Genomic DNA, 27,997 nt, shown 5'->3' with positions numbered 1-27,997 from the left:
CTGAAGAATTACAGCAACTCACCAAGAAACTGCTCACCCACACCGTTTCAATTAATCCTCACTCCTCCCAGCGAGGAATGAATTACCCTTCGCATTTTACAGACGGAGACATTAAGGTTTAGGGAATGAAGTCCCCACAGACACTGTGCGAGTTACTATCCCAGCCGGAAGCAAGATTGGGTCCCCTAATTCCAAGTCTTTTCAAAGTGTAGTCCAGGTCCTACGGATTGGGAAATTCCAGAAAAACTCCAGGGGGCACGCGTGGGGCTCAGAGTTATAAAAACAATCAGAAAAGAAAAAAAAATAAGACTAAGAAAAGAAAAAGACAAGAAAAGGAAGGAAAGCAATCAACTCCCGGAGTCCCAAGTCCAAAACCTTGACTCAGCCTGGATTATAGGGTTGAGTCAACGCTGCAGGGAGGCACCATTCAGTGGCCCCAGGAGTGTGTGACACAGCACGAAAGATGCGGCTGCTTAACCCCTCGCAGCCTTGCCAGGGAGGGCTGGAGGCCAGACTGTCAGGGACAGCCAAGGTCTGCCCTGGAGAAAGGCATCGCATGTCCTTGTCACGAAGCGGTAAAGGGGGAATAAGCACGTTTTCCCATGGGGGACATTGAATAGCCAAACTGGAGGCCACCAGCTGAGGTCATGAACTCTTTGTCCCTTCTGTGTCAGGTGCCCTCTCCCCAGGGAACTCGTTTCTGATTCTGGGTCATCGGTCTCCTAGGAATATCCCTTGCCATTCTCTCGGGTCGGGGTGCCTGGGCCCCCCTGGTAGAGCCTCCAGGTGTCACTGAGAAGGAATGACCAGAGGGGAGGAAGCAAGCCATGTGTGTTGGGGGACGTGCTTGACGGGGGTTGAATTGTTTCTGCCAAAAAGGTATGTTGAAGTCCTAACCCCCAACCTGTGAATGTGACCTTATTTGGAAATAGGTTCTTAGCAGATGTAATTGGTTAGGTTTAGAGGTGGTTCTACTGGATTAGGGGAGATCCTAAATCCAATGACTGGTGCCCTTAGATTACAGTGGTTCTCAACCTTCTGGCCCTTTAAATAAAATTATGACCCAACCATAAAATTATTTTCATTGCTACTTCATAACTGTAATGTTGCTACTGTTATGAATCGTCATGTAAATATCTGATATGCAGAATGGTCTTAGGCGACCCCTGTGAAAGGGTCGTTCGACCACCAAAGGGGTCGCGACCCACAGGTTGAGAACCACTGCCTTAGAAGGACATCACACACACACAGGACCCCGTGACAACAGAAGCAGAGATTAGGGCGATGCAGCTATAAGCTAAGGGACACAAGGATCGCCGGGAGCCCACAGATGCTAGGAGAGAGGCGTGGCACTGATTCTCCCTCAGCTTCCACCAGCACCGTGATTTCGGACTCTGGCCTCCTGAACTGTGAGAGAATAAGTTCCTGGTGTCGTAAGCCACTCAGTGTGTGGTAATTTGTTATGACAGACCTCGGACACTAACAGTGTTCCGGAGGGACACAGCAAGTGCAACGGCCCTAAGGTGAAAGCATTTGGGGGGGAACCAGTGGCAGAAACAGGTGAGTGGGGAGAGCAAGTGGTGAGAATTGACGTCAGAGATCTTACGGGGCCAGATCATGTAGGGCCGCCCTTGTGGCAAGCCCTTGACAATGGAGCTGTCCACTTCAGACAGAGGGTCCCAGCAGGAATGGGCTGCAGTGGGTGGCTGTGCCTGGCCCCCATGATCTCTGTCCCCTGGTGTTATACCTTTGAACATGTTGCACAAAATGGCAAAAGGAAATTACGATTGCAGATGGAATTTGGGTTTCTAATCAGCTGACCTTAAAATAGGGAGATTAAGTTGGGTTCTTCAGGTGGGCCCAATGTAATCACATAGGCCCTTAAAGTGGAGAAAACAAGAGCCTGTGAGAGAGATTCAGCCAAAGAGGAAGCAGAGGGGATTCAAAACATAAAGATTTCATCTGCCATTGCTTAGCTTTGAAGATAGGAAGGTGGCCACAAGTCAAGGAATGTGGGCAGCTTGTAGATGCTACCACAAAGGAACAGAGACCTCAGTCCTACACCTGCAAGGGACTGAATTCTGCTAACAACCTGAATGAACGGGAATCAGATTCTCCCCGACAGCCTCTGTGACACCTTAACTTTAGCCTGATCAGACCAGTATCAGATGTTTGAACTATAGAACTGTGGCAAATTGTTATCTCAGCATAGAAAATTAATCCAGGGGATATAAAGAGAAGCAGCCCACTGAGAGCTGCTACCACGGGGTCCACACCGTTCCAGATACCTCCCCGCCATCCCGTTTGCTTTGCTCAGCACTGTCTCCCAGGCCCATGTTGCCCAAGTACTGACTAAACAGGCTTAGATGTCCCCAGGGGCCAACCTCTAAGTCCTGGTTGACTTAGGTCAGGCTAAGAAGCAAACCCAGTGAAAGTCCTTCCCATTCTGAGAAATGTCGTTAAACCTCACCTTGACCCCATCTGCCATAAAGCCGATGAGACTGGTCCTTATGGAACAACCAAGCTGACACAAAGCCACCACTGGTGCTACTGCTACATCTGCTAGTAGGTCTGCACACACAGACACACGTGCATACACACGCACACATATGCACAGCCATATGTATGCACCCTGACTTTCTATCTGCTCTTTGCCATAGTCCTCTATCCACTCAAGTCCCCAAGGCAAAGAGAACCAGCCAGCTGATGGTTAACGGGTATTGAACATGAACTCAAATCAGGCTCTACCCATATGATCTCATATTATCCTCTCTACAATCCTATCAGGTAGAGACTACTGACTCAGAGTGGTTAGGATGCTTGCCTAATATCACACAGCTGATGAGTAGTAAATAAATCCCAGGACCGGAATCCAGGATTGTCCAAAAACCCAGGCTAGAACCCTCACTACTCATGGTGAGGTACACGGACCAGCAGCAGCAGCCTCACCTGAGACCTGACACTCACCCAGACCTGCTGGATCAGAAGCTGCATGTTAACAAGTTCCCAGGCGATTCGCTTCCCTTTGCGGAGCTGAGAAGCACTGTTTTCCCAGGTCTGCTGGTTTCAGGTTGTTGTAACCACGCCCTTCCCCATCTCTTAAGGCCCTTCCTCAGCTGCCTGGCTCTTGCTCCCCAGGTGGGGAGGCCCTCTGCCCAGACTTGGGGAACAAGCCTGGACCCAGAGCTCAGGAGCAGTCAGCGCAGGCCACAGCTGGACAACATCTAGCCATGTCTGGCTCTCACAGGGCGTGCTGCCTGCTGCCTCAGACTCTCCTGGCCCCTCCTTCTCATCTTCCTTCTGGGACAAAGTCTTTTGGCCTCTATCTAATTCTCTCTTAAAGAGGGCCTCTGGCTGTCACCAACCCCTGCAGTGTCTCCCCCCTTGGACATTTGTACCCCTCTCTTGCTCCTAGAATGCCCCTGAGTCATGTCACTCCCTCTAGCTCAGTGGTCGGCAAACTCATTAGTCAACAGAGCCAAATATCAACAGTATAACGATTGAAATTTCTTTTGAGAGCCAATTTTTTTAAACTTAAACCATATAGGTAGGTACATTGTTATTAACTTAATTAGGGTACTCCTAAGGCTTAGGAAGAGCCACACTCAAGGGGCCAAAGAGCCGCATATGGCTTGCGAGCCGCAGTTTGCCGACCACTGCCCTAGCTGGACACCGAGGGCCTGTCCAAGTTGCCACCAGGAGAGAAGCAAGTGGCTGCTTGGGAAACCTGGCTATGCTCACAGGAAATGTCTGACACTACAAGGCAAGCAGGATTTGGCCTCCCAAAGCAAAACACAGCTGGGCCGACAGCGGGCCACTCGGACTTTCCCAGATTTCATGGCACTGAGGTCCCAGAGCAGAGAGAGACTGCTGGCCTGGAGGCTGCAGCTCATTAAAAACATCACAGTAGCCCCTGGCCAGGGAGCCTGTGAAGCTCAAAGAGGGTGGCCCTGCTGTGGGCCACGGACCTCACCCTGGGCCTTTGACACCTCCCCCACCCCCCTGCACCTCTTGCACATGTGAAACCTTCACTGGGAGATCAGGGGCTCCCTAGCTCATCCTCCTTTCTCCCCAGCATCAAGCCTCATTCATTTATTCATTCAACTTCTGCTGATTGAGCACCTGCCGTGTTAGGTACCAGGGCCACGTTCATAAATGAGTGGATAGAAGACTGTGGCGAAGAGCAGTCCCTTGTTCTCAGGAGCTCCTGGTCCAGTGAGCAAATAAACAGACCACCCCAAGGCAGAGAGAAAAATGCTACACAGGGAGGCAGGGGCCTCCCCTCCTCCTGCACGCTGAGCCAGGCCCTCAGTTCCAGGCACGGGGTGAGGGTTCAATGCCAAGTCTTCAGTTTGGACCAAGTGATCGAGTACTAATGCAGGCTGAGTGCTTTCTATAAGCCAGGACCACGGGAGGAGCTGCGGGGAAATCCAGGGTGTGAGACGGACTCCCTGCCTCCCAGGGCATAGGCCACACAGTCTGATTGCAGACCCAGGGCACAGACCCACAGAGATGCATGCCAAGTGCGTGCTGCAGGAAGGCAGGCCGCTGGGTAGAAGTGACTGGGGAGGAGGGGTTGGAGAAAGCAGGAATGGGCCTGAAGAATGCGAGGAGCAGGGTGGGCTGGCAAGATGGGGCAGGGGATGTCACAGCTCTGACTCAAGGGTGTGAGTGGAGAATGTCCTGCCTAGCAACCACCCTCCAATACTTGCATGCAAGCACCGCACACACACACACACACACACACACACACACACACACACATGCACTCACACACATACGGAAGATCAGTGCATCATGAAATGAATGAATCACACAAGCCAAAAGAGAGGTTGCAGGGGAAAGCTCAGCTGAAACGACTCTGCTCCCAGCCTGCTGGTACCACTAGGGCTCCCTCAAGTGCCTTCCCACCACCTGGGACCCTCAGCTGGGACTAATCAGAACAAGGCTCAGGCCCTGCCCCTGTGTTGTCCACCTAGCTCTGCCCCTCTCTCTGCCCAGCAACCCTGGGCCTTGGCCTAAGGGTTTGGCTCTTCTGGTTTTGACCTTGGAACTCCCGGGGCTTGGACCTGAGTTCATCCTTCAGCTCTTTCTGCTCCCGGCTGCCTTTGGAAACCACCTGCTTGGGTGGCCGGGCCTTGGAACCCCACCTTACCAGGACCCTGATCAGCCTGGCACCCCCTTCAGAGTTGCTAGACAATCTCAAGCTCCTTTCCTTTCTCTCCCGAACCTTCCATTGGGGGCCCGACCTCCCCATCAGCCTTCTCTCCCTGGTTCTCCTGGCCTCCAAAGGGTAAACCCCCTTTTTCCCCTTAGTTCAGCAAGACAAGGTTGCAACATTTCACAAAGAACTTCCCAAGTAGAAAACGAATGGAAAAATTAACCTGAAAAACCAAAAGGAAAACACAGCTCTCTAGAAATGGACCAGTTTACAAAGTTCAGATTTCCTGTCCTGAGCTAGAAAAAGTCTAGCCAGTTTAGCTGGCAAGCAGGCCAGGGAACCCTGCCTGTGAACACTCTCTTTGCCCACTTTTTCTTTTACTCCCTTCCCCACGTGCTCCTGCTCGGCCCCTCCAAGGAGAGAGGTTAGCGTTGGGTGGCGAGTCCTTCCTGCATCACAGAGACCACAGGTAGAGAAGGGGGAGGAGAAGGCGAGACATTTATAAAGAGTTTACTATGTGCCAGGCCCTGTGCTAAGCCCTTTCCTTGTGTTGACTAATCTAGTCTTACAACAACTCCATGATTACGGTTATCATCATGGCCTCCACCCCACTGAGGAGGAATCAGAGAGGTAACTTGCCCAAGGTCACCTACCTAGGAAGTGGCAATGCCAGGAATGGAAACAAGAGAGCCTGGTATCCTCAGCTTTCTTCTACCTCCCGCCTCCCCTGCCCACCTCAGCCTGGCAAAGCCTATGCCAGTGATGGCAAGCCTTTTGAGCTCCGCGTGTCAGCATTTTGAAAAACCCTAACTTAACTCTGGTGGCGTGTCACATATATTAATTTTTTGATATTTGCAACCATAGTAAAACAAAGACTTATATTTTTGATATTTATTTTATATATTTAAATGCCATTTAACAAAGAAAAATCAACCAAAAAAATGAGTTCGCATGTCACCTCTGACACGCGTGTCATAGGTTCACCATCACTGGCCTATGCCAACCCCAACCCCAACCTCAAACCCTGCTCTCCTGCTCTCCACACCACTGGCCAGGGCAGGGAGAGGGGGAGGAAGGACAGCTCGGCCTTCTCTGAGACTGTCACCAAATGGTCCTAAGGAAGGAGCCCCGGCCCCACGTTCGCCCTGAGGAGGGGCCTTACCTGGCTGGTGGCAGCTGTGGTGTCAGTGGCTGTGCTCTGGCCGCTGTGCTTTGTCTGGCTGCACTGCTCCTGCGCAAGTTGTGTGAGCCCTCGGCTGAGCGTCGGGGAGCTGGCTTTGAGTTCTGGGGGTCAAATTCCTCCTCGGGGATAACCTCCTCACAGCGGGCTCCGCGGAAGCCAGAGCGACACACGCAGAGCTGGGGCCGGCTGCAGGAGCCCCTGTTCTGGCACGGCGGCTGGCACACAGCTAGGGAGACAGGGAGAGGGGTGAGGGCAGGGGCAGGGGGCCTGACACCCACTTGTCAGAAGGGCCCCTTGCCTTGTGCTGCTTGGCCTCCTCCACTCAGACAGGAAGCCATCCGCTGGCCTCCGAAGGCTCCCTGGCCCCATTTCTCTCTCCCCACCACCCACAGGCCTCCGGGGGAGGTTTGCCTGTCATCTTTGGACAGCCAAAGAGGGAATGACCAGAGGTGTGGAGGCGCTCACACCGCCACCTCCAGCAGAACCTCTTGACATTGTGTATGCACTCAAGACCCCACTTTGTTGTGTCTCTTTACCATGAGGGCAGAGTTCAGATGTTTTGTTTTGTTCCCTCTGGTAGTTCAAGAACTCAGAATAGAGACTGTCACAGAGTAGACTCTCACTTAATACTGAATGAATGAATGAATGAACGAATGAAGAATGAGTCTGCTTCATGGGAAAGGGCTCAACACTGGCCTGAAAGTTGGGGGTTTGAGTTGTTGGTCTCCCATGAGTCATGTGATCTTGACCTCACTGAATCTGTTTCCTCATGAGTCACATAAGAATGGGCTAAGGAGGCTGGGGGATACTAAGGGTCTTTCAAAGGCATCTTCAGCGTGACAGTCCCTCCTCTTCTTCCTCTTTTGAAATCATCTGCTCTGAAGCTCCCACCCTGCTTAGCAAGAGGTAGTACTCCTGACTGGCAGCTGGGGGGGTTCTCCGTCCTAGGCCGTGGGTCCAGCCTGGGGGTAAAGTGGGGCTGACCTGGACCCCTTCCTCCAAGCCAGCACTGTGCAGTAGCCACTGGCCACAGGGGCCATGACTTCTCTTCACTGCCCTTCATCACCTTGCAACATCAGAGCCCCTACTGTGTGCTAGGCATTACAGACAAAGTCTTTGTCCACATGGAGCTTGCAGTCGAGTGAGGGTGACCAAGAAGAAACAAGAAAACAGTAGCATAATGTTGCTTCAGGCAGCAACAGAGTCACCTCCAGTGACCAGTAACCAAGGGAGAGTCATGTACAAGCACACACTGGAGTGCTGGGCCCTGCTCATCTCTCCCAGGACCTCCCCTGGGAACAGGTGGGAACCCAGGAGAGCACAGTCAGGCTCATGCTGGATCCTCTGAACCCAGTGTCTCCTCCGTCTGTCACTCATTCATTCAACAAATATTTGCTGAGCCCCTACTGTGTGCTAGGCACTACAGACAAAGTCTTTGTCCACATGGAGCTTGCAGTTGAGTGAGGGCGACCAAGAAGAAACAAGAAAACAGTAGCATAATATTGCTCATGCAGTATCACGGGTGATGTAGTGGTCTGTGTCCAATCAGGCGCTTTAGATGCAGTGGTCAGAGGAAGCTGCTCTGAAGAGTGAGATGTGGCTGGTGCAAAAGAGGCGGACGGGCAAAGACATGGACAGACTCCTTCAGGCAGAGGGATAGGCAAGCGCAAAGCTCTTGGAGGCTGGAAGGTCATGGAATGTCCTAGGAGTTGTTAGAGGCCCAGGGAGGCTGGGGTCTGGCGACAGAGTGGGAGTGTATTCAGTGAGGGAAGCAGAGGCAGATTTTGCAGCCCCCACCTAACTACCTGCCAGGTCCCTGTCCCTACCCCGCCTGCTGGGAGACCAGCCCCACAGCCAAGCCGGGGCCAGCAAACACTGCGGAAGGAGGTATGCCAGGCCAGGTCTCTGCCCGGTTTAGGGAGGGAGTAGAAAGGGAAGGCCTGAGTGGTTTTATGTGGACCACAAACGCTGTATCACTCCTAGTCCCTCAAAGCCACCCCTCTCTCCTGGCAGAGACTCCAAGCCCGGTGTGGGTGAGAGGAGGTCATGCAGCAACCCCCTCCCCTCAGTCTAGGCGTTTCCTCCTTTGAGTGGGTGGTCTCTGCCTTTAAGATGGCCTTTCGAAACCAGTCTAGCTTCCTCCCCTCCCCTCCTGGGCTCTGAGGACAGCCCATTCTCGACTCTAACATCTTCCATTCTCTAAAACCCACGGCCCCAAATTCCTGACTCACGGTGACTCGCTTACTTCTGGCTCTGCCTTCCTTGCCAATACATTCTGCAAACAGTTAGCAAGCACCCTCTTGGTCATAGTGGGTGCCGAGGATGCAAAGACAACAAGACTGGTTCTGCGTGGAGAAAGCTCTGCCCCGTGGTGGTTTCTCATAACGACGGAAGCCCCGTGCCACAGGGAGTTAGGTCCTCAGGCAGAGCAGGGTTGGCAGGCTTCGCTTGGTACACGAACAGCTCATGGAAAATGGGTAGTTGGGGGGGGGGATATAAACATGGCATTTAATATGTATATAACATTGTGGTAAATAAAAATCCTAAAAGGGTTCCAAAGCAGCCGGGTTGTTGGCGGGAAAACCTCCGTGGGCAGATAACCTTTCTGGATCCGATCTTCTCGGGAAGATTCTCCAGCAGGTTTCAGGTTCGCAGAGGTGCTGAGCCAGCCCTCCCGGACCTCATTTGCATTCGCTCTTGAGTTGTTTTCATAAGTCTCAGCAAGAACTGACTTCCGCGCTAAAGTAAACACTTGAGTGCGGGTCTGAGCTGAGCCTCTGCATTAGGGGATTGGAGCACAACCTCCTCTCCTCTCTCTCCCGTCCCCGCAAATCACCTCAAAATGGCCCCAAATGGTGGCTCCAAGTGCCTATGAAAGGGTACATTCTTACGACTGTTTTTACTGGTCTACCATAAAATAAGGGAAATAAAAACAGTTTCCTGAGCTCTTTGTAATGCCTTTCCCCCCATTTAAACATGTCTTTTATTTTGAAATTATATCATTTCTTCTTCTTCTTTTTTTTTTTTTGGTTTAATTAAAATGTTCTTTTTAAATAAAGATGGATAGCGAATGGTAGTTTGTTTTTCTAACACCCTCCAAGTGGAAAGCTGGCTACTGCTCTTTGGTGCCGAAGACGGTTTGGGATATTTTACTGGTGCATGAAATCCAGAAGTTAGGGACACTTGGGGAAGGAGGGGGCAATAGTGTCACGTCTCCTTTTGCTTGAAGGAGTTGAAGCAAAACATTCCTCTGTCAAATGAGTACGCATTTCAAAACTGAAGGATCTGAAAGGAAATCAGCCAGCTCAGAATGGCCTATGGCAGGGGCTGCTGCTGAAAGCAGATAAAGGAGCGCCGAGGTCTGGGAGAGACCGTTCCGTGCAGCGCTGTGGGGATTTTCAGTGGGAAAACTCCCAAACACGGAGGGCCCAGAAGTCTTTGTGTTTTACTTCTAGAGCCTCATCACTTCCATTTTTCCTCAAGAGCAGAGATTGTGCCTTACCCTTGAGGCCCCAGGATGGGGGAGGAGGCTTGAGTGAGTCTTCATTGATAGATTATTGGTGAAATGATAGGAAGCAGGAAGCCACGATGTCCAAGTGTGATTGATTATTGGTGAATGGTTATCGAGCATGATGCCACACTGTCCATGGTTAGCCATCAAGGACACACCCTGGCCCCTCCCTGATGAAAGCCCGCATCCTCAGACAACCCAAAGGTGATGGATGCTGTTACCAGCCTCCCTGTGCCCACTTGCCCATGCCAGGCCTTGGCCATTCATAATTTGGACTCCTCCATACCTCCCTGGCACGCTCTTCCTCACTGAGGATTGGGCATGTGGAAAGTTTCAGCTTTGGGAGTTCAGCTCTATGGAGTTAGCACGATGCCAAAAGAAGGGGGAACAAAAAGAAAACTTCCAAAATTGCTTTGAAAGTAAGAAATAGGAGGCATTGCTCCTCCAACCCCCTGCCTTCTGGCTGTGCCCCTTCTACCTTCACTCTGCTCCAAACAACAAAGCAGAGGCTTGCTCAGATTTTCCACACAAAACCCCCACCTTTGGGAGGAGACCAAATTTGGGATGGGCAGGCCTGGGGAAGGTTCTGGAAAGAGCTCCCACCATGTGGGCTACTCCTACCATTCGCTGAGAGCCTCTGCGATCAACCACTTGGTAGCAGTAAGACACGGGGGTGGGAGTCAGTGGGATCTAGTTTGACTTCAGCTCAGCCACATCCCCACTGGGTGACCTTGGGCACGTCTCATCTCATTGAGATTCTCTAAGTGGTGCCTCCTCAGTTGTCTCATCCATAAAGTAGGTCTGAGAATTCCTGCCTCAAAGAGTTGTTGTGAAACTCAATAGAGATCATGGATGTGGAAGCACTTCGTACTCTTGAAAGCTGTGCTGTCCAACATTGTGTAACGCTGCAGCCACGAGCTGCCTGTGGCTATTTAAGATGAAATCGGTTAAAGTTAAATAGCATTCCAAATTCAGTTTCTGGGTTGCACTAGCCACATTTCAAGGGCTCAATGGCCACATGTGGCTCATGGCCACCGTGTTGAACAGAGGATAGCACATGCCCATCATCGCAGAAAGTTCTACTGGACAGCCCTGCAAAGCAAAAAAACCACCATAACCCCAATGGGAGCAGCAAGGGGGCTTCTGAACTTCTCTGCTATGACCCTTTTCCCAGGGAAAGGTAAGGTCAACGCAGGCTCCAGTTAGACCAGCGGTTCTCAACCTGTGGGTCACGACCCTTTCACAGGGGTCGCCTAAGACCATCCTGCATATCAGATATTTACATTGGATTCATAACAGTAGCAACATTACAGTGATGAAGTAGCAACGAAAATAATTTTATGGTTGGGTCACAGCATGAGGAACTGTATTTAAAGGGCCAGAAGGTTGAGAACCACTGAGTTAGACCAAGCCCTGTGGTCTAGAAGGCAAGGCTGTTTTCCAGGTGTTAAATTCAGCCAGTCCCCTCTCTACACCCGCTACCACCTACCAGGGAATGCTTTTGTCATCAGCTCTCTCTCTTGGGCCCAGGGACACCTCCTCCCTCCATCTATAACCCCTTAGGGGAGGCACTGACTTCAGGGTGGTCCCCTTAGGCCTGTGGCCTCCTCCAAGGCCTCCAATGCCACCCCCTCTTGTCTGGAAAATGAGCCTCCACTCCAGGTCAGACTTGGGGCCCAGACCCCCCCACACCTGAAGCTCAGCTGCTCCCCCATTAAAACTCCATCTTCTCTAAAATTTGTGTCAGTGCATCACTTAGGACCTACCCACAGAGCTACCCTATTCCTCCTTCACAGAAATGAGACCCAGATGTCAGAGGTCCTCAAGGCCATCCTTGTCTGGCTCCCACACCTTAGAATGAGCCTGGGGACGCATCCTCTACACTTCCAAGCTCTGCCCAGTGTCTGTGTCCCCAGGCCCCGACCTCAGCCCCAAGCCCCGAGGCAGTGGGAGAAGTCAGGCCCTGAGGACGCACCCCGCTCCCACCACAGCTGTGCTGGGGCCGCAGCACAGGATGGCTGGAACAGCACTGGGGCTCAGGGGCCAGCCAAGCGCCCGGCTCCAAAATAGCAGTTGTGTTCACATAAAAGCCTCTAATGAGAGAAAGATGCCGTTCTTGGCCCCTCGCGCGCGCTCTGCAGACGCTGTCTGGCAGGCTGAGTGGGCCTCTACCGTTTGGCAGAGAGAGGGGAGGAAAGGGAGGTGTGAGTCAGACCTTGGCCCCCAGCCCCTCTGCATGGACCGCCCTGCTAATTGCATTAACAAATGCCTCGATGCTGGGCCAGTTGGAGGCCAGGGCCAGGGAGCAGCCCCAATTCCCACGGGCTCTAGCAGGCATGAGGAGGGGGACCACGAGCAGGGCTGTGGCCCAGGGCTGGGCATGGGTTCGCCTCCAGCTCCTGCTCCAAAGCAGAAGGGTGACTGTCCACCCTGTCACAGCCCCAAGGGCCTTGTCTGGAAGGAGACCATAGTTCCAGAGCAGTCCCTGTAGATGAGAGATGGATGGGGTGGGGTCCTGGGACAACGCCCATCAGGGACGAGCCTGGGGACCAGTCTTTTCCAGGGGAGCAGCTCCAGGGCATGCAAGAGAGTTGTGTGCAGACAGGGAGCCGTCCAAGCCCTTCGACAGCAGCACCAGCTCCCCGCCCAGGGCCCAGGAAGGTCGGGGGTAGCGCACCATCCCCACGTACAGTACAGCCAAGGCCAGGGCAGAGTGTGCAGGAGAGAGTGGCCTGGCTTGCATTTGAATTCCAACTGCGTGACCTTGGGCACGTTCCTTCACTCCTGTGAGCCTCAGCCTCCTCATCTAGAAAATGGTTGTGCCTCCGATATTTACTATTTGCCTAAGGTGGTAAGCAAGACAGACACTGCCCTCTTCTTTATGGCCCTTTCAACTTAGACAGACTGTCACAAAACCAGTGAACAAACAAGCAGAAGAAGAGAAACCTGGTGGAAACAGTGCTGGGGGTGGGGGTTGAGATCCAGAATAGTGGGGCTCATGGGGGGAAGCTCTAGACTGAATGGTGAGGAGGGGAGCTTGAGATGGAGACCGGAAAGATGGCAAGGAGGCAGCCTCATAAAGAGAGGAGGAAAAGCAAGCCAAGAGAGTGGCATGTGCAACAGCCCGGAGGTAGCACACCCATCCAGGAGCCCAGGCCGGATTCGGCGAGTGGGAACGGGGCAGGGAGGGGATGGTTTGAGTGTTGAGAGACGAAGCTAGCTACACCATAGCAGGAAGGTTCTCACAAGGATGTTTTATGATCTAATTTATGGAGAAAAAGCCGGAGGGTAAGGCGGGCAGGAGGTAAGCAGTCAGCTGGAGGCTGCTGTCACCCAGAAGAGTGTGCTGGATTAGAGGGCCCTGAACTACAGAGGCAGCAGGGGAGGCGGAGAGAAGCAGGCAGGTTCCCCAGAGATGCAGGAAGTAAAACAAACAGGGCTCACCTCAGATTGGCTCTAAAGCTTGAGGGAGAGAAGGTGTCTCAGAGGGCCCCCAGGTGTCTGGCTTGAGCATTCAGGTAGAGGGCGATGCCTTTCAGCAGGGTGGGTGAGACCTGCCCGGGGAGCTGGCTCAAAGGGAGGGAAGCCACGAGTTCGTTTTGGACAAGTTGGGTGGGGATGTCTGGGAGGCATCAAGAGCAGATGTGGAGTAGGCAGCGGGACGAAGGAGTCTGGAGGTCGGAGGAGAGGACTGGCTGGAGATATATATAAATCTGGGCGTCGTCAGCGCGGAGACGATGTTTACATCCATGGGAATGCATTAGATCATTCCGGGAGCAGTGCAGCGGGAGAGCAACGGAGAGGACCCAGGCCTCGGCTCTAGGAAGCCACGTTTAGTTGTTGGGTAGAGAAGGAGCAGCAGGGACACAGGAGGGGCAGGACAGAGAGTGACATGATGGCCACTCACAGGGTGAAGGGGATTGAGGGGTTTGGTTGGTCCCTGGCAGACAGAGAGCTTTGCACTGTCATTGTTGCATGCTAATTATTTGGCATAGTACCTACTGGTGGTCAGGAATAGGGAGAAAATAATGCTGGCTGGGCTCCCATGGCCCCCTCTTTGTGTGGGGGATTTGGATGGTCTGGGGAAAGTCCTGGGGTGGCCCAACATTAAGATGCTGAGTAGAAAAGGAGAAGCCAGCCTGCAGCTGGGGAAGGCAGGAGGAAACTACCAGGTCACCCAAGTGATCATTCACCCACTTAGTCCCTTAACAAGCATGTGCCAAGTAGGTAGAGAGGGCCAGTGCCACGCTGCTATCAACAGGACACGGCACCCGGCCTCAGGAGGCCCCTGGGTAAGAACATCTTCTAAGTGAGATCTTCAGGAGACACACCTGCTCACCAGAAAGATCTAAGGTGCCTGTAGGTGGTTGGGGGAGAGATGGATGATTCTCTTGCTGGGACTGCACCCTTCGTGTTAGCTGGGTCTCACTGAGGTCATGTGATTATTCCCTGGAGCCACCTCCTACCTTCCTCTCCACCACCCTGGCTCCTGGTGGCTGGTAACCAGTCAGTGAAGAACCTGCCAATCACATCACTGCTCTGGCCCTTTTCCCGAACGATTGTTCAGCACTTACCATTATGAGGCCCTGGGCTGATTTCTTTACAGGTATCTCTTTTCTTCCTTGTTATAACTACTGTAAGTACTATTCTCATCCCCATTTGACATAAGGGGAAACTAAGGCCGAGGGTGGCCAAGCAGTTGCCTGCAATCACCATGCTGGTAAGGGATGAAGCAAAAATTTGAACTCAAGGAGTCTGGCTCCAAAGTTGGGGTTTTTAACTGTTGGGTTGAGGTCATTACAGGGCTGGGATAGGTGGGCTGAGAAGCTCCCTCAGTGAAGTCAGGTGAAGCCCAGATCAGGAGGGTTGGAGTCGTTGTAGCACTGAGATGTGGACCAGAATGAAAGCCACGCAGAGGCTCTGGACCGAGGAGGCAGGAGCAAATGCCCAGGCCACGCCAGGATCTGCCGAGGGACTCCTGAGCACCGTGGGGAGTGCTCTGGAAGGGCTGACAGACCTGGGGCTGCAGAAGGGCTAGAACAGCCCCGCCCAGACCCAGGCTAGGCCCTGTATTATTCAGTACATACTTCCTGAGCTTTTACTTTGTGTCCAGTGAACACTTGCTACTGAGCAGCATGCTGGGGGCCAGGGGACACAGTCCCTGCTCTCAACATCAAGGCTAAGGGTGGATAGAGCACACAGAACACGCCAGGCCTTGAACTGAGCATTCGGCGTGAGTTACCTCATTCATTCCTTACAACTATGTGAGGCAGAGACTAATATTAGTCGCATTATACAGGGGAGAAAACCGAGGCACAGAGAGCTTAAGCATCTTGCCTGTAGCCACGTAGCTAAGGTAACCCAGACAGGCAGCACAGTCTCCTGGATCCAGATGAAGACAACAGCTAAACTTCCAGGCTCTGCTGATTCCCAGCTGCAAGACTGGGACAAACAGCTAACCTCAAATGTAAATGGGAACAAAGATCAAATCTAGTTTATAGAGTGGTTGTGAGGATTAAAAATTAATAACATGAAGTCCTGGCCCACAGTATGAGCTACAGAGTTATAATTATAATAATAATAATAATTATTATTATTACTATTAATAATCTCCCCCCAAAACTCCATATAGGTTACTATACCCATTGTATGGATGAGGCTCTTTGGCAGATGAGGGCCAGTCACTTGCCTGAGGACACGGAGCTGGGCTTCAAACCCACCACTCCTTGGATCTGGCACCAGAATTCGAAGCACATGCTCTTCATATTAAACCCGGGGTTTGGAAGGAGTGATCCACCTAGGCCCCTTCTCAGCAACAGGGGCTCCCCCCTGCCTCCCCACCCCCTAGGACAGCCCCTGCCCCGGGGCAGCTAGGCTGAGATAAATGAGAATTTAAAGAATTCTTCAAATCCTCTTTCCAGTGTGTGTGTGTGTGTGTGTGTGTGTGTGTTGGGGTTGTGATGAGGATGGGCCAGTCTGGGAAGACTGGACAATCTTCCAAAAGCCCTAATTATACACAGGACCCACTCACCCCCCACTCTACAGTCCTTCCCCTCAGTTGCGTGAGCCAGGCAGGCCCCAGTCCTCACCCTCCACAAATGCATAAATACATAAACCGCATGGCAGAGCTGGCAAAGCCACAGAAGGACAGGTAGATACCAAGATGAGAGGACTCCGCCAAGGTGGAGGGAATAGCCAAGGTGGAGAGAATAGCTGTGGCTCCAGCCATGGCCACCTACATATACAGTGGCTCCCCGAAGTCCAGTGACTGGGCAGGGGTGACAGAAGGGGCCTGCCAGGGAGATGGGCTGGTATGTTACGGCAACTTCAGATTCTGTGAGAGGAGGCAAGAGGGGGCAGGGAGTGGCCCCAGGGGCTCGGGCCATCATCTCCTGTGCATAGGCAGTAGTTGGACCCACAGATATCTGGGAGACACCAGAGAACAGACTGAGTCTCCACACAGTTTTGGGGCTGGGAGGATGGCACACACCCGTCCTTGTCAGCCCTCCCACCTGCTGTCCAACGCGTCACCCCACATGGGTGAGACTTCTAGGACAGTCATGAGCATTCCCCGGCATCGGCAGCCTCCGCTCCAGCCAGAGGGGCAGCTGTGGGGAGGGGAGAGGGAACCGGCAAACCGGTGGGGGGGGGGGGTAGGAGAGCCAGCTGACAGGGTGTGCAGCCAAGAGCCCTACATTCTACAGAGTTCCGGGACCCAGCCGTCCAGAGCCAACGCCCATTGTCCACGTGGTTCTCGTTAGACTCATTAGCAGAGAAACAGCAACAAGCAAGCAGCACAGGGCCCAGCTAATTAGCATACAGACCTTCAGTGGACAAGCCAACTTCAAGTGGGAAAGGCTGACGCCCACTGGCAATTCCTCCAGGAGAAGTGCCAGCCTGTGTGCGTGGGTCAGGGGATGACCAGGGAGCTGCAGGGTGGGAGGGCCCGGGAGGGAAGTAACAGGGGCTGAGGACCCCCAGCGGGGAGTGGGGGTTGGCAGCATTCTGGGGCAGCCCCCTTGCTGGGGCACGAGGGTATACACACACGTTGGTTTTGACAATCTGCAGACTCACCCAACTTCGAGTTTCCAATGTCGAAACTCAAGTTTGGCAGAGACTCATGCTGGAAAATCACGTGCAAGTCAGGAAACTGAGAACTCCGGGGACTGGAGGGCAGAGCAAGGCCCATGCCCAGACCTCTCGGGTAGCTGGTGAGAAGCCCACCCCCTCTGGAGCCACTCTGCTCCAACTTCAACTCAAACCTCAGCAACACTCGCTGCTAAACTGGCTAAAGCTTTCCAGCCCCCCTCCCAACTCTGACCCTGTCCCTTCCAAGGGCTCTGGAGTCTCCCAAGGCCCAGCTACTCAGTGCGGTCCCTGGACCAGCAGCAGCAGCACCCCCTGGGAGCTGTAGAAGCACAGCCCTGCCTGATGTGCTGAATCAGAATCTGCACTTTAATAAGATCCCAGAGGATTTGGGGGAACAATCAAATTTGAGTAGCCCCCCCTGACCCTTGCCAAGGCAGATATTCCTATGAGTGACCCCAAACTCTCAGTGTCTTCGGCTCTGGCTCGAATCACCTAGGGCTGTGGTCGGCAAACCGCGGCTCACGAGCCGCATGCAGCTCTTTGGCCCCTTGAGTATGGCTCTTCCTAAGCCTTAGGAGGACCCTAATTAAGTTAATAACAATGTACCTACCTATATAGTTTAAGTTTAAAAAATTTGGCTCTCAAAAGAAATTTCAATCGTTGTACTGTTGCTATTTGGCTCTGTTGACTAATGAGTTTGCCGACCACTGACCTAGGGTGATTAAAAAAAGAAAATACCAAAAACCAGAGCTTCTGCTGAGCATAAAACTACCTGCTACACACATCCCTGGCTTCTCTGCCCGGGGAAGTCACTGCTTTTGAGTCTCAGATCCTCCTCTAATGAGGTGCATGCCCTTGAGCTAGTCACCACTTCTCTGCATCTCACTGTCTTCATCTTTAAAATTATGAGGTACCCCTCTCCCCCCAGCCACAGAGAGCCTGTCCTCTGAGAGCCCACACCAATCCAGGGTCTTTGAAAAGGCAGGAAATTCCAGAAGACAATGTGTGTTGCTGCTTGTTTTTGAATTTGGGGTTTTGATTTCTTTATCTGCAGATCCTGGAGAGGCCCAAGATTCTGCCTGAGCATCATTGTCTGACTGGGGGAGGTCAAGGCCATGAGGCCTGAGACAGAACCAAGAGCTTGGCCAGCCAGCATCCCCATCCCCACAGGGGTGGAAGCAGCCCATCTTGTCCCTGTCTCATCCCCACCTTGGGGGGTGGGCATCAGAACCAGAGATGAGGGCCTCCATCAGGCCTGGGAACACCATAAGCTTTGTGAGGTGCCTGGATACCCTCACACTGCAAAGGGCCCAGGGGTTTGTCCTGGGGCAGGAAGGGGTGCTGGTGAGACTGAGGCCTTGCAGCCAGGTTTAGGGCCTGCTGGTGGCAGCTCCAGGAGGGAAAGTTGCGGGGAGATCCTAGAAATGCCATACAGATGTGGGGAGCTGATGAGAGCTTAAGAGGGGCCCTGGGTGTGAGAGAGAAAGATCCCAGGGGCTTCCTGAAACCCCCACATCTGTCATTATATGTGGGGATTCCAAACTCCAGAAGGCCCCAGCCTCAGTTGGTGTTTAGAGGGAACAAAACCCCGTAAGGAAGAGTGTGGGGTTTTGGAGTCAGACTGCCTGGATGTAGCCCTCTCTCCAGCACTTGGGGTAGAATATCCTTGGCCATGTTTCCCAGCTAACATGAGCCTTGGTTTCCTTGTCTGTAAGTGGGGATGATCAACAAACACTCATGTTATAGGATTATTGAGAGGCTTAACTACAATAATGTGTGTGAAGAGCTTAGCACAGTGTTGGGAACATAGTAAATCCCAGGCTATTAGCTAGTAGTGCAGTAATAGTAGCAGCAGGAGTGGGAGCAGTTGTGATAGTAATAGTGGTAGTAGTAGCAGCAGTGATGGTGGTGGTAGTGGTAGTAATGGCAGTAGTAGTTCATTGTCTTCCCCACACAGATGTAGAAAGTGAGGCCCAGAAAGTAAGATGTTTGCCAGGAGGGTGTAGTGATTAAGAAAAGGGAACCTGGCCTGGCCGGCGTGGCTCAATGATTGATTATGGACCTATAAACCAGAAGGTCATGGTTCAGTTCCCGGTCAGGGCACATGCTCAGGTTGCTGGCTCAATCCCCAGAGTGGGGCATGCAGGAGGCAGCTGATCAACGAAGCTCTTATCATTGATGTTTCTCTCTTGCTCTCTTTCTCTCTCTTCCTCCCTCTCCCTTCCTATCTGAAATCAATAAAAATAAAAAACAATTTTTTTTAAGAAAAGTGACCCTGGAGTCAAGTCACCTGAGTTCAAATCCTACCATTTCCAGGTCATGTGATCTTGAGCAAGTGACCTGTCTATGCCTCAGTTTTCTCATCTGCCTAATGGTACTACCTACCCCAGGGGAATGTAACTGCACCTTGCACAAACTAAGTTCTGCATGGGTATTGGTTCTTGCCCTTGTTACTGCCTCTGCCACCATCAATGGAGGCTTGGGTGCAGACCCCCTGGCTCCTCCTGCCTCATTCCCTGGTTCCCACCTAACTAAGAAGACTACTCTCTTTTCTTTTCTTTCACCTGGGCCAGCCTGCCGGGCTTCAGAGCAGTCCAAAGGAAGGCTGCTCCAGACGCAGGGTCGGAGCCTCATCAGACCATCCTGGCAGGATGCCTGACAGAGGCCAGGACCAGAGGGTGGGTTCCCATAGGACACAGCGTAAATGGTGCCAGGAGAATGTGCAATGCAGAGTCTCTGGGACCAGCCACATCCTACAACCACAGGGTGGGGGCACTTAAGGGACCCACACAGTGGGACAGCAGGAAGGACATGTGGGAAGCTTAAAAAATGTAAGTGGGGCTTTTATTTGAGAAGTTGTTTTCAGCCTGAGGCATTTTATAAGCTCCTCCCTTCCAGGGCATGTTGCCTCTACTCCCAGGAGCTCCATTGGGGAAGACACTCCAGGCCTGGAGCCCCCCTGCTCGAAGGAGAGAGAAGGAGAAGGGGGGTGGGGAGGAGGCACTCACGTTTGATACAGTGGTTGGTGCTGTTTGCCGTTGTCCACCCCGGGCAGCACTTTCCCCCGCAGACGTTCCTCCTGTGGAGTTACCAAAACGGGGTCAGGTATGAGGATGCTCAGAGAGGGACGATTCACGCAGCCCCTATTGGTCCTGCCCTCTGCAGAGCCAATCCGGCTGTGCAGACTGTCATTCTCTGCTTGACACTGGGGAACCTCACTCTCTCTATCTGTACAATCCAGAGCCCCCTGGGTCAGTAATGACAGTGATCATGATGATCAAAAAGCAAGGCCGGAGAGGTTCAGTCACCTGCCAGGGCTAAACAGTAAGTGAGAGCCAGAGCCAGATTCCAACCTGAGTTGGCCCAACTCTAAGTCACGCTCCAACTCCACATTGCCTCTCACCAAAAAACAAGCACCACAGTCCTCGCCCAACAAATGCTGACAATCCAAGGGGAGCAGGAAGACACACATAGAACTGTCTGAAGGACATACGTATGCATCACCTGCTCACAAATCACACTGGGAGGAGCCTTGGCCCGCGGGCAGGCTTACACAGTAAGACTGAGCACGGGGCTCTAGCATTTCTATGTAAGCGGGGCTTGTGAGGGGGCCAGCTGCTAGGAAGGTGGGGCTGGGGACTGGGGTTAAGCAGCCTCTGCTTAAGGAGCACTGTGTTTTAACTCGGGCAGGCTGATGGGACTTACTTTATGGGACACCGTCCTTCTCCCAGCTCCTCTTTGGTGCTGGCCCTGGGGCCACCCATAGGAAACACTGGCCTGCACTGACCACTGGGGCACTCAGCCAACTCGCCCGAACTGTGCTTTCAGTGAAGACCCCCTGCAGCACCAGCAGGTGTCACCAGCCCTGACTCACCGTCTAAAGACCCAGATCTGGGTGATTTCCCTAGCGAGGCTCTTCCCAGAGAAGACCCCTGGGAGCCTGACTCCTTGGCTCAGGGTGGGCCTGGGCCTGGCTTCCTGGGCCCCATCATTAGCATCAGAGTGTCTACCGAGCACTCACTGAAACTCAGGGTGAGTGTGGTGGCCGAGGCACAGAGCCGGAGGGTCAAGGCAAGGGACAGAGCAGGGGGCCATCCCTGTGACCTCTGTGGCCAGCATGGTGAGCATCTGCTCCCACTTAGGAATTTGTTTGACATTTGAGTGGACCCCAAGGCCTGCGTGGTTTTGGAACCTTCCAAAACATTCAAAATAAATTCCTACGGCTTGGAAAAGCTGAGGTTCATTCCTGGCCCTTTGGCCCAGCCGCCCAGGGAGCTCCCAGAGTGTCCCCCCAGCCCAGGGCTGTGCCATTCCGGCCACCTCGACGCCTTCAGCAGCTTCCTGGCTCCATGATGGCCTCCTCCCCAGCAGGGCCCAGGCACCGGGTTCTGGGGAGGGAGCTAGTTCTCATACCCAGGGTTTCTGAATGGGTACCCTGGTAGAAGGGGACAATTACTCACCAATTTGTAAGTCACTACCCCTGGTTGGGCAATGAGGCTGCAGATAGGGCTAATGTGCAATTAGCAGCTTTGATAAAGGCCCGGGAAGTCTTCAAAAGGAAACAGGCTGCATTCCCTGGGAGTTTTCTAAGAACTAGGGCCTGTGGGAGCCCAGATAGCATGAACTGAGGGGCCTGCCTGGACGGGCGGTCATGGCATGGAGCCCTGCCCAAGGAGGCCCCCTCAGCCAGCTGTCACCTCAGCATGGCTTTGCAGCTGACTGTAGAAGGGCAGCAGTGGAGCCTGCCTTGCCTGCCCATGGTGGAACCCTCAGGGCCGTCAGGAGGGTTCCGGAATCAAAGGCTGCCAGGCAGTGGGGATGGGAGGAGCAGTTTGAGACTGGAAAGGTGCTCAAGAGGGATTCGGGTTCTCCATGAGGGCCTGAGGGCCCTTTATACTGTAGGCCAGTATTGGAGTCTTGAGTAGAGGCCCAGGGGGTGGCCATTCAGTGGGCTCTGCCCAGCTAGTGAGAGCAAATGAGCCTAACGAGCTGGGGTGTATGACTCAGTGGTCTGACTTCCCGGGAAGTCCCTCTTAGAGATCATATGAGCCCAACCTTCCAGGTGACACCACTCAGCAAACATGAGCCCCATATGCAGCATCATTGCTCAACACTTGGGAACGCTTCTGGCTAACAGCTTGGGACAGTTGCTGTTCCACCTGGAACAAATCTGACCAGACGAATCCTTTGTTAAAAACCTCCCATGGTTCTCTATTGGCCTCTCCAAAGCTAACCAGGCCCCCACCTGCCTCTGCAGTCTGTCTCTATCACCCCTCCCTGTCTCCAGGACATCCACAACCAAGGCTGTGATCCTCCGAGGATATAAAGACTATCATCTGCCCATTGAACTCTCTATGGTCACATTTTGACGCCTTTGCTTAGGCTGCTCTCTGCCTAGAATGCCTTCCTTCTCTTCTTTGGCAATTAAAATCCTTTCCACTCCAAGACTTCCAAATCAAATGTTACCTCCTTTGTGTAAAACCTCCCCCATATCTACCCAGCCTTCCCCACTCTCCATTTCCTGTGCGCTTTTAGTACTGATTGTCTCAGGATGTTGGCTTTATTTGACTACCTTGAGGGCCCTTTCTTATTCCTCTTTGTGCTTCTAGAGTCTAACACAGTGCCTGAGACGTGCGATACATTTAATACTTCTTTGTTTCACTTCATCTAGTGTTTCCCAAAAAGCAGATGAGTAACACTGAGGGCAGGGAAGTGAGTTTTAGGTTTCCACAATCACAGCATTCAACAATTCTGAGTCACATGGTGAGAAAGTGATTCCCATTTCAGTGATTTTTCTAGCCTGATTAGGTCAGTGAGAAAAAGCTGCCTGAGGCTGAGTCCTTCCCCCAACACTTGCCAGTCCCCCTTTTAACAGGGAGAACACACCACAGGATTGAGCTTCTTAAGATTATGATGTCTGACTAGAATAGGAGAACATTTTATTTTCATTTCAATTTTCCTACAGTTATCTTCTGTTCATGACAAGTGGTACTATTTTCAACTTATGATAGTGATACAAAGTTTCCTTGAAAATAAATTTATTTATGTAGAAAAATGAGTCAAGCCCTGTTTATAATAGAAAAAAAAAGTGTAACTCATCTAAATGTCCCAAAACAGAAGGATGGATAAATAAACTGTGGTATATTCAGATAGTGGAATAATATACAACAGTTCAAATGAATATAAACTTGGGTTGCCCTAACTGGTTTGGCTCAGTGGATACAGCAGTGGTTCTCAACCTTCCTAATGCTGCGACCCTTTAATACAGTTCCTCATGTTGTGGTGACCCCCAACCATAAAATTATTTTTGTTGCTACTTCATAACTGCAATTTTGCTACTGTTATGAATCATAATGTAAATATCTGATATGCAGGATATATTTTCATTGTTACAAATTGAACATAATTAAAGCATAGTAATTAATCACAAAACAATATGTAAGTATATATGTATTTTCCAATGGTCTTAGGCAACCCTTGTGCAAGGATCGTTCGACCCCCAAAGGGGTCGCGACCCACAGGTTGAGAACCACTGGGATAGAGCATTGGCCTGTGGACTGAAGGGTCCTGGGTTCGATTCCGGCCAAGGGCATGTATCTTGGTTGCGGGCACATCCCCAATGGGGAGTGTGCAGGAGGCAGCTGATCAATGTCTCTCTCTCATCGATGTTTCTAACTCTCTATCCCTCTCCCTTTCTCTCTGTAAAAAATCAATAAAATATATTTAAGTATATATATTAAAATTAAAAATTAAAAATATATATATTATTGATTTTTTACAGAGAGATGGGGAGAGGGATAGAGAGTTAGAAACATCGATGAGAGAGAGACATCGATCAGCTGCCTCCTGCACACTCCCCATTGGGGATGTGCCCGCAACCAAGGTACATGCCCTTGGCCGGAATCGAACCTGGGACCCTTGAGTCCGCAGGCCGACGCTCTATCCACTGAGCCAAACCGGTTAGGGCAATAAAATATATATTTTTTTAAAATCCCCTGTAAACTGTAAATTTCATTAGTACAGGAATTGTGTCTGCCCTGCTTTGTTGTGGCAATAAATCCTCACTACATAGCAAGTTCCATGAAGACAAAGGCTGTATTGGCCATTGCTGTATCCCCACCATCCAGCACAGTGCCTGGCATATAGGAGGCCTTCCAAATATTTGTTGAATGAATGAATGAATGAATGAATGAATGAATGAATGATGGGTCCCCAGCAGTGGTGATGTTATTCCAATCTTCACCAGCAGGTGGCACTTGATCCTTGGCCCTAAGGTGCCCACAAGAAATTTTGCCAGAGAGGTCAGCCTGGCCAAGAGCCATTAACCAGAATAGACCTGGGTAGAGAAAGCCCATTAACAAGACTGCCACTCAACAAACCCCACCCCCCAGCTGACTTGGAGTGGCTGGCTGGAGTGCCAGAGGAACTCACCCTTTATCAAAGCTGCAGAAAATAATCTGGGGAAGGAGCCAAACCCAGCATGTGATATCCTGTATACATCTGCATAGCATACAGCAGGTGCCTGTGGGCAGCACCCAGCCCATATTCTTATACACCTGTGCACATCTGTGCACGGCCTTATTGCGGTGACAATCTGCTTTGCTCATGACTACCTCATGTCGTGACTTCTAATAGTTCACCCTCCCACCCCTACCCTCTGCTACCCCACTTTCCTCCTAACCCTCACCCAAATGCCTATAGTATAAGCTCCTCCATGATCTGGCCTAACCTATGCTCCCAGCCTCACCCCATGACTCCACGGCAGTTCTGCCTCTAGGCCAATGCCAACAGTGAGGAGCCCTTGTCCTTGGTCAGTGCTACACCTCCAGGCCCCACTCCTGCCACCTCCCCAACACGCTGCCCATTGAGCACCAGGCTCCAGCTCACAGGGCCTCCTTGTCCTCTGAGCTCTGCAGCCACAACTGTTCCATTCCTTTATACTTAACATGAAGCTTCTGATACTAGAAAGCACACTCAGTGGTACATATCTGTTCCTTTCTCCAACTGATGATAAGTAATTGAGTTGCTCTCCCAGCAGAACAATGCCTTTTTCTCTGGAACCCATCCCCTATTCCATGCTCCCCACACTTGCTTTTAGGAAGCATGTATTCACTTGCGCAGATCAGGAAAGAAAAAAAAAAAAACAACTGAAACACGTTAGGTGCTTCATTAACCCTCGTTGACTGATTCTGTGTATGTGACTTGGCAGTCATGGGTCTACTGTCCGCCTGCTTTAAGCTTGGCCTTCCATGGGCAGCAGGAGTTCATTCACTCATTCAACAGGTACTTAATGAGCACCACATATACCCAGCTCTCTTCTAGGCGATGGCAACATGGCGATGAACAAAACAAAGCCTGTTTTCATAGAACTGACATTGGCATGAAACACAAACAGATACATAATATGTCACCTGGGAATACGTGCTATGAAGAAACATAAAGCAGGGTGAGGGGAGAAAGGGGAGGGGGGGCAGGAGTAGAGCGGAGATCCGAAAGAAGTCCTGCTGAAATGTGGGAGAGGAGTGTGCAGCCAAGGAAAACAGCCAGTGCAAAGGCCCTCAGAAAGTCCTGGGCATAGAACTGGGGGTGCAAGCCCTTCCTGCTGTGCACCACGACTAAACCAACTGGTCCATCGGACCCAGGCCAAAAGGGCTGCCAGGTTTCTTCCCCACCAGCCCTGCATTGCCCAAGGCTTTCTGCCCTCCGTTCTGGGGACACCTGACACCCAGGCGAGGCCGAGCGCCTGGCAGCCAGGATGACCCCCGACTAAGGAGCCGCCCCACGCGGCGAGGGCGCCCCCCGGCGGGCAGCGGGAGGTGCCTGGGGAGAGGGGAAAGTGTAAATCTCTGGGTTGGGAAGAACCTTAGCCCTGCAAAGTGACTGAGTCGCGCTGACACTTAGCCGCACAGGCAGACACACAGACCCGTCCCCCCAGGTAACCGCCGTTCCGCAGCCACACCCGGGCGGGTTTCCTACCCAAAGTGCCCCCGAGCCAACGTCCATTCCCACGTCCGACCGTCCGTGTACCCAGACCCACCTGCGCCCAACCCAAACATTTGTCCCGGTGCGCAGGTTCCGCTGCCAGCCCCCTGCGCAGAGATGCCTCTGTCCTCACACTCTGGACCCCCCCCCCCGCCCCCCTCATATCCTCCACCCACCTGCGCTCCGTGCCCGCGCAACCTCCCTGGATCTGAAGCCCCCGGAACGCCCACCCTGCTTCTCCTGCCCGGTTCCTTCTCGGACCCCAGCAGCACAGGTTAGCTGAGGGCGGGCCAATGGAGAGGCGCGTTAGGAAAGGATTTAACGTCGGGTCTCGGCGAGCTGGTTCGAAAGAGTGAGGATGGTGTTCCTCTTTCCCCTCCGCTTTTGGAAAGTGGGCCAGACCTCCAGGCCCCGGCTCGGGCCGGTTCCCTGCAGCACTGAGGTCAGAGGGACGGGGAGCAGAGCCCGGCGCCCTCTCCTCTCCTCTCGCCGGCACATCCCTCCAGGAGCGAGCGCACAGCCCCAGCCCGCGTCCCCCAGCCCCCGCGCTTTCTTCTCTAGTGCTCACCCCGTGGGCCGCCCTCGTGGCGGGGTTGGGGGCGCAGCCCGGGGCCGCTGCAGGGTCCCGTAGCGCGGGAGAGCCGAGGCCGCCCTCGCCCGGGGGGCGGGCTGCTGCTGGCCCCAGCGACTGCTCCTCCAGGTCTGCGCAGGTGGCCGGACTCGCGGCGGCGGCTGCGCTCGGGGCGGCCTCCTGGCCTCGGGCTCGGCGGGCCTCCTGGGGCTCCCCCAGCCGGGTTGGGCCGGCTCCGCGGGCGGTGAGCCCGGGCCGGGCGCGTCCTGCTCCCGGAACAGACTGTACACCTTGGCTGCGGCCGCTGCGTGGTGGCTGCCCCCCGGGCGCCAGAGCCGACTCGCGTCCCTGCCCACCGGCTCGACTCGTCCCACCGGGTCCCTCTGAGCACGACCCATGCCCACGAAGAGAGCCAGGGTGAGCGGCAGGAAGCCCCTCCAGGGGTTCCACCGGGTGCGCCCGGGGCAGGGGGCTGGCGCCGGCGGCCTCATGGCGCCGGGGGCCACCGGAGAGCGGGGCGCGCGGGGCGAGTCCGGGGCTGGCAGTCGGTTACCCGGGCCGCCGACGGGCTGCGCTCGGGTCCCCTTCGGAGGCCCGCTTCTCTTCGTCTGGGGGGCCCCGAGGGCTGGGCGGGGGAGCGGCCCGGGGCTGCGCGCCCTGCGCCCGGCGCCCGCGCTGGGTCCCCAGCTAGAAGCGCGCGGCTGCTGCACCTTCGCGCCTTCTCCCTCTGGCTGTGGCCTTCCGAAGGGGAACTGGAAGGTTTTTATTTTTGGAAACCTCTCCCTGATTTTTCGTCTCTTTTATCCACACCATGCCCCCTCCTCGGAGGGACAGCTCAGCCCCCTCATTACGGGAGAGGGAGAGAGGAATTCCAGCAACACCCACTTTGGCACCGCGAAGCGAGCGGGCGGCGAGGGGGGTTAACCCATGAGTAGCTGCGGGTGGCTCAGGGCTGACCCGAGGGCTGGTACGGGAGATGCCGCCTGCAGTAACAGCGGCACCGGAGCCACCTCTCTCCTGTCCTGGGCAAGCTCGAACTGCTGACCTGTCCCGAATTTGTCTCCCGCCCCTGCCCTCAGAGGCAAACTCTGGGTTGGATGACCAAGGCTGCAGCCTCGAAGGCCTGAAGGAGACCGGGAGAGGTATCAAGAACGGCGTGACAGAATCAGGACCGTAGGGACCGACGTCCGGTCCCTTCGCTTTTCGCCCCGGCCACTGGGGGCGTCCGTCGGGGTGCAGGCTAGAGCTGGGACCACGCGGGAGAGCGCTGGAAGGTCGCCTGGGGAGGCGCGCGCCCTCTAGTGGAGTTGGCCGCGTCCTTGGCCATCCTGCAGCTCATAGAGCGACCTGTCGCTGCCAGCCACCTTCGCTCCCTGTTCTGTCCCCTTTCTGTTGAGTCAAGGTCAAGCCCGATGGCAGATCCTAGAAGAAGTGTTCCCTTTTTCACAGAGGGTAGACCTGGAAGATCTGGAATAAGCTCATTCAAGAAGACAGCGTGTG

The 27,997-nt window shown here is 53.4% G+C and overlaps 1 protein-coding gene across 1 annotated transcript in view; it reads right to left on the bottom strand.

The window, feature by feature from the left end:
• LTBP2 (latent transforming growth factor beta binding protein 2) overlaps positions 1 to 27,520 on the bottom strand; it is a 95,027-nt gene extending 67,507 nt beyond the window's left edge. Inside the window, 4 exon segments of the mRNA XM_059690572.1 lie at positions 6,324 to 6,570; positions 19,953 to 20,023; positions 26,495 to 27,261; positions 27,263 to 27,520. Of these exon segments, the coding sequence (XP_059546555.1) occupies positions 6,324 to 6,570; positions 19,953 to 20,023; positions 26,495 to 27,261; positions 27,263 to 27,310 (1,133 nt within the window). The 5' untranslated portion in view covers positions 27,311 to 27,520.
• Positions 27,521 to 27,997: the final 477 nt, after the last annotated feature.

The sequence above is a fragment of the Myotis daubentonii genome, chromosome 1 (assembly GCF_963259705.1).
Source record: "Myotis daubentonii chromosome 1, mMyoDau2.1, whole genome shotgun sequence".
NCBI lineage: Eukaryota > Metazoa > Chordata > Mammalia > Chiroptera > Vespertilionidae > Myotis > Myotis daubentonii.
Note: the sequence above shows the minus strand (reverse complement) of the source record. Positions and strands in the feature narration are given on the sequence as shown.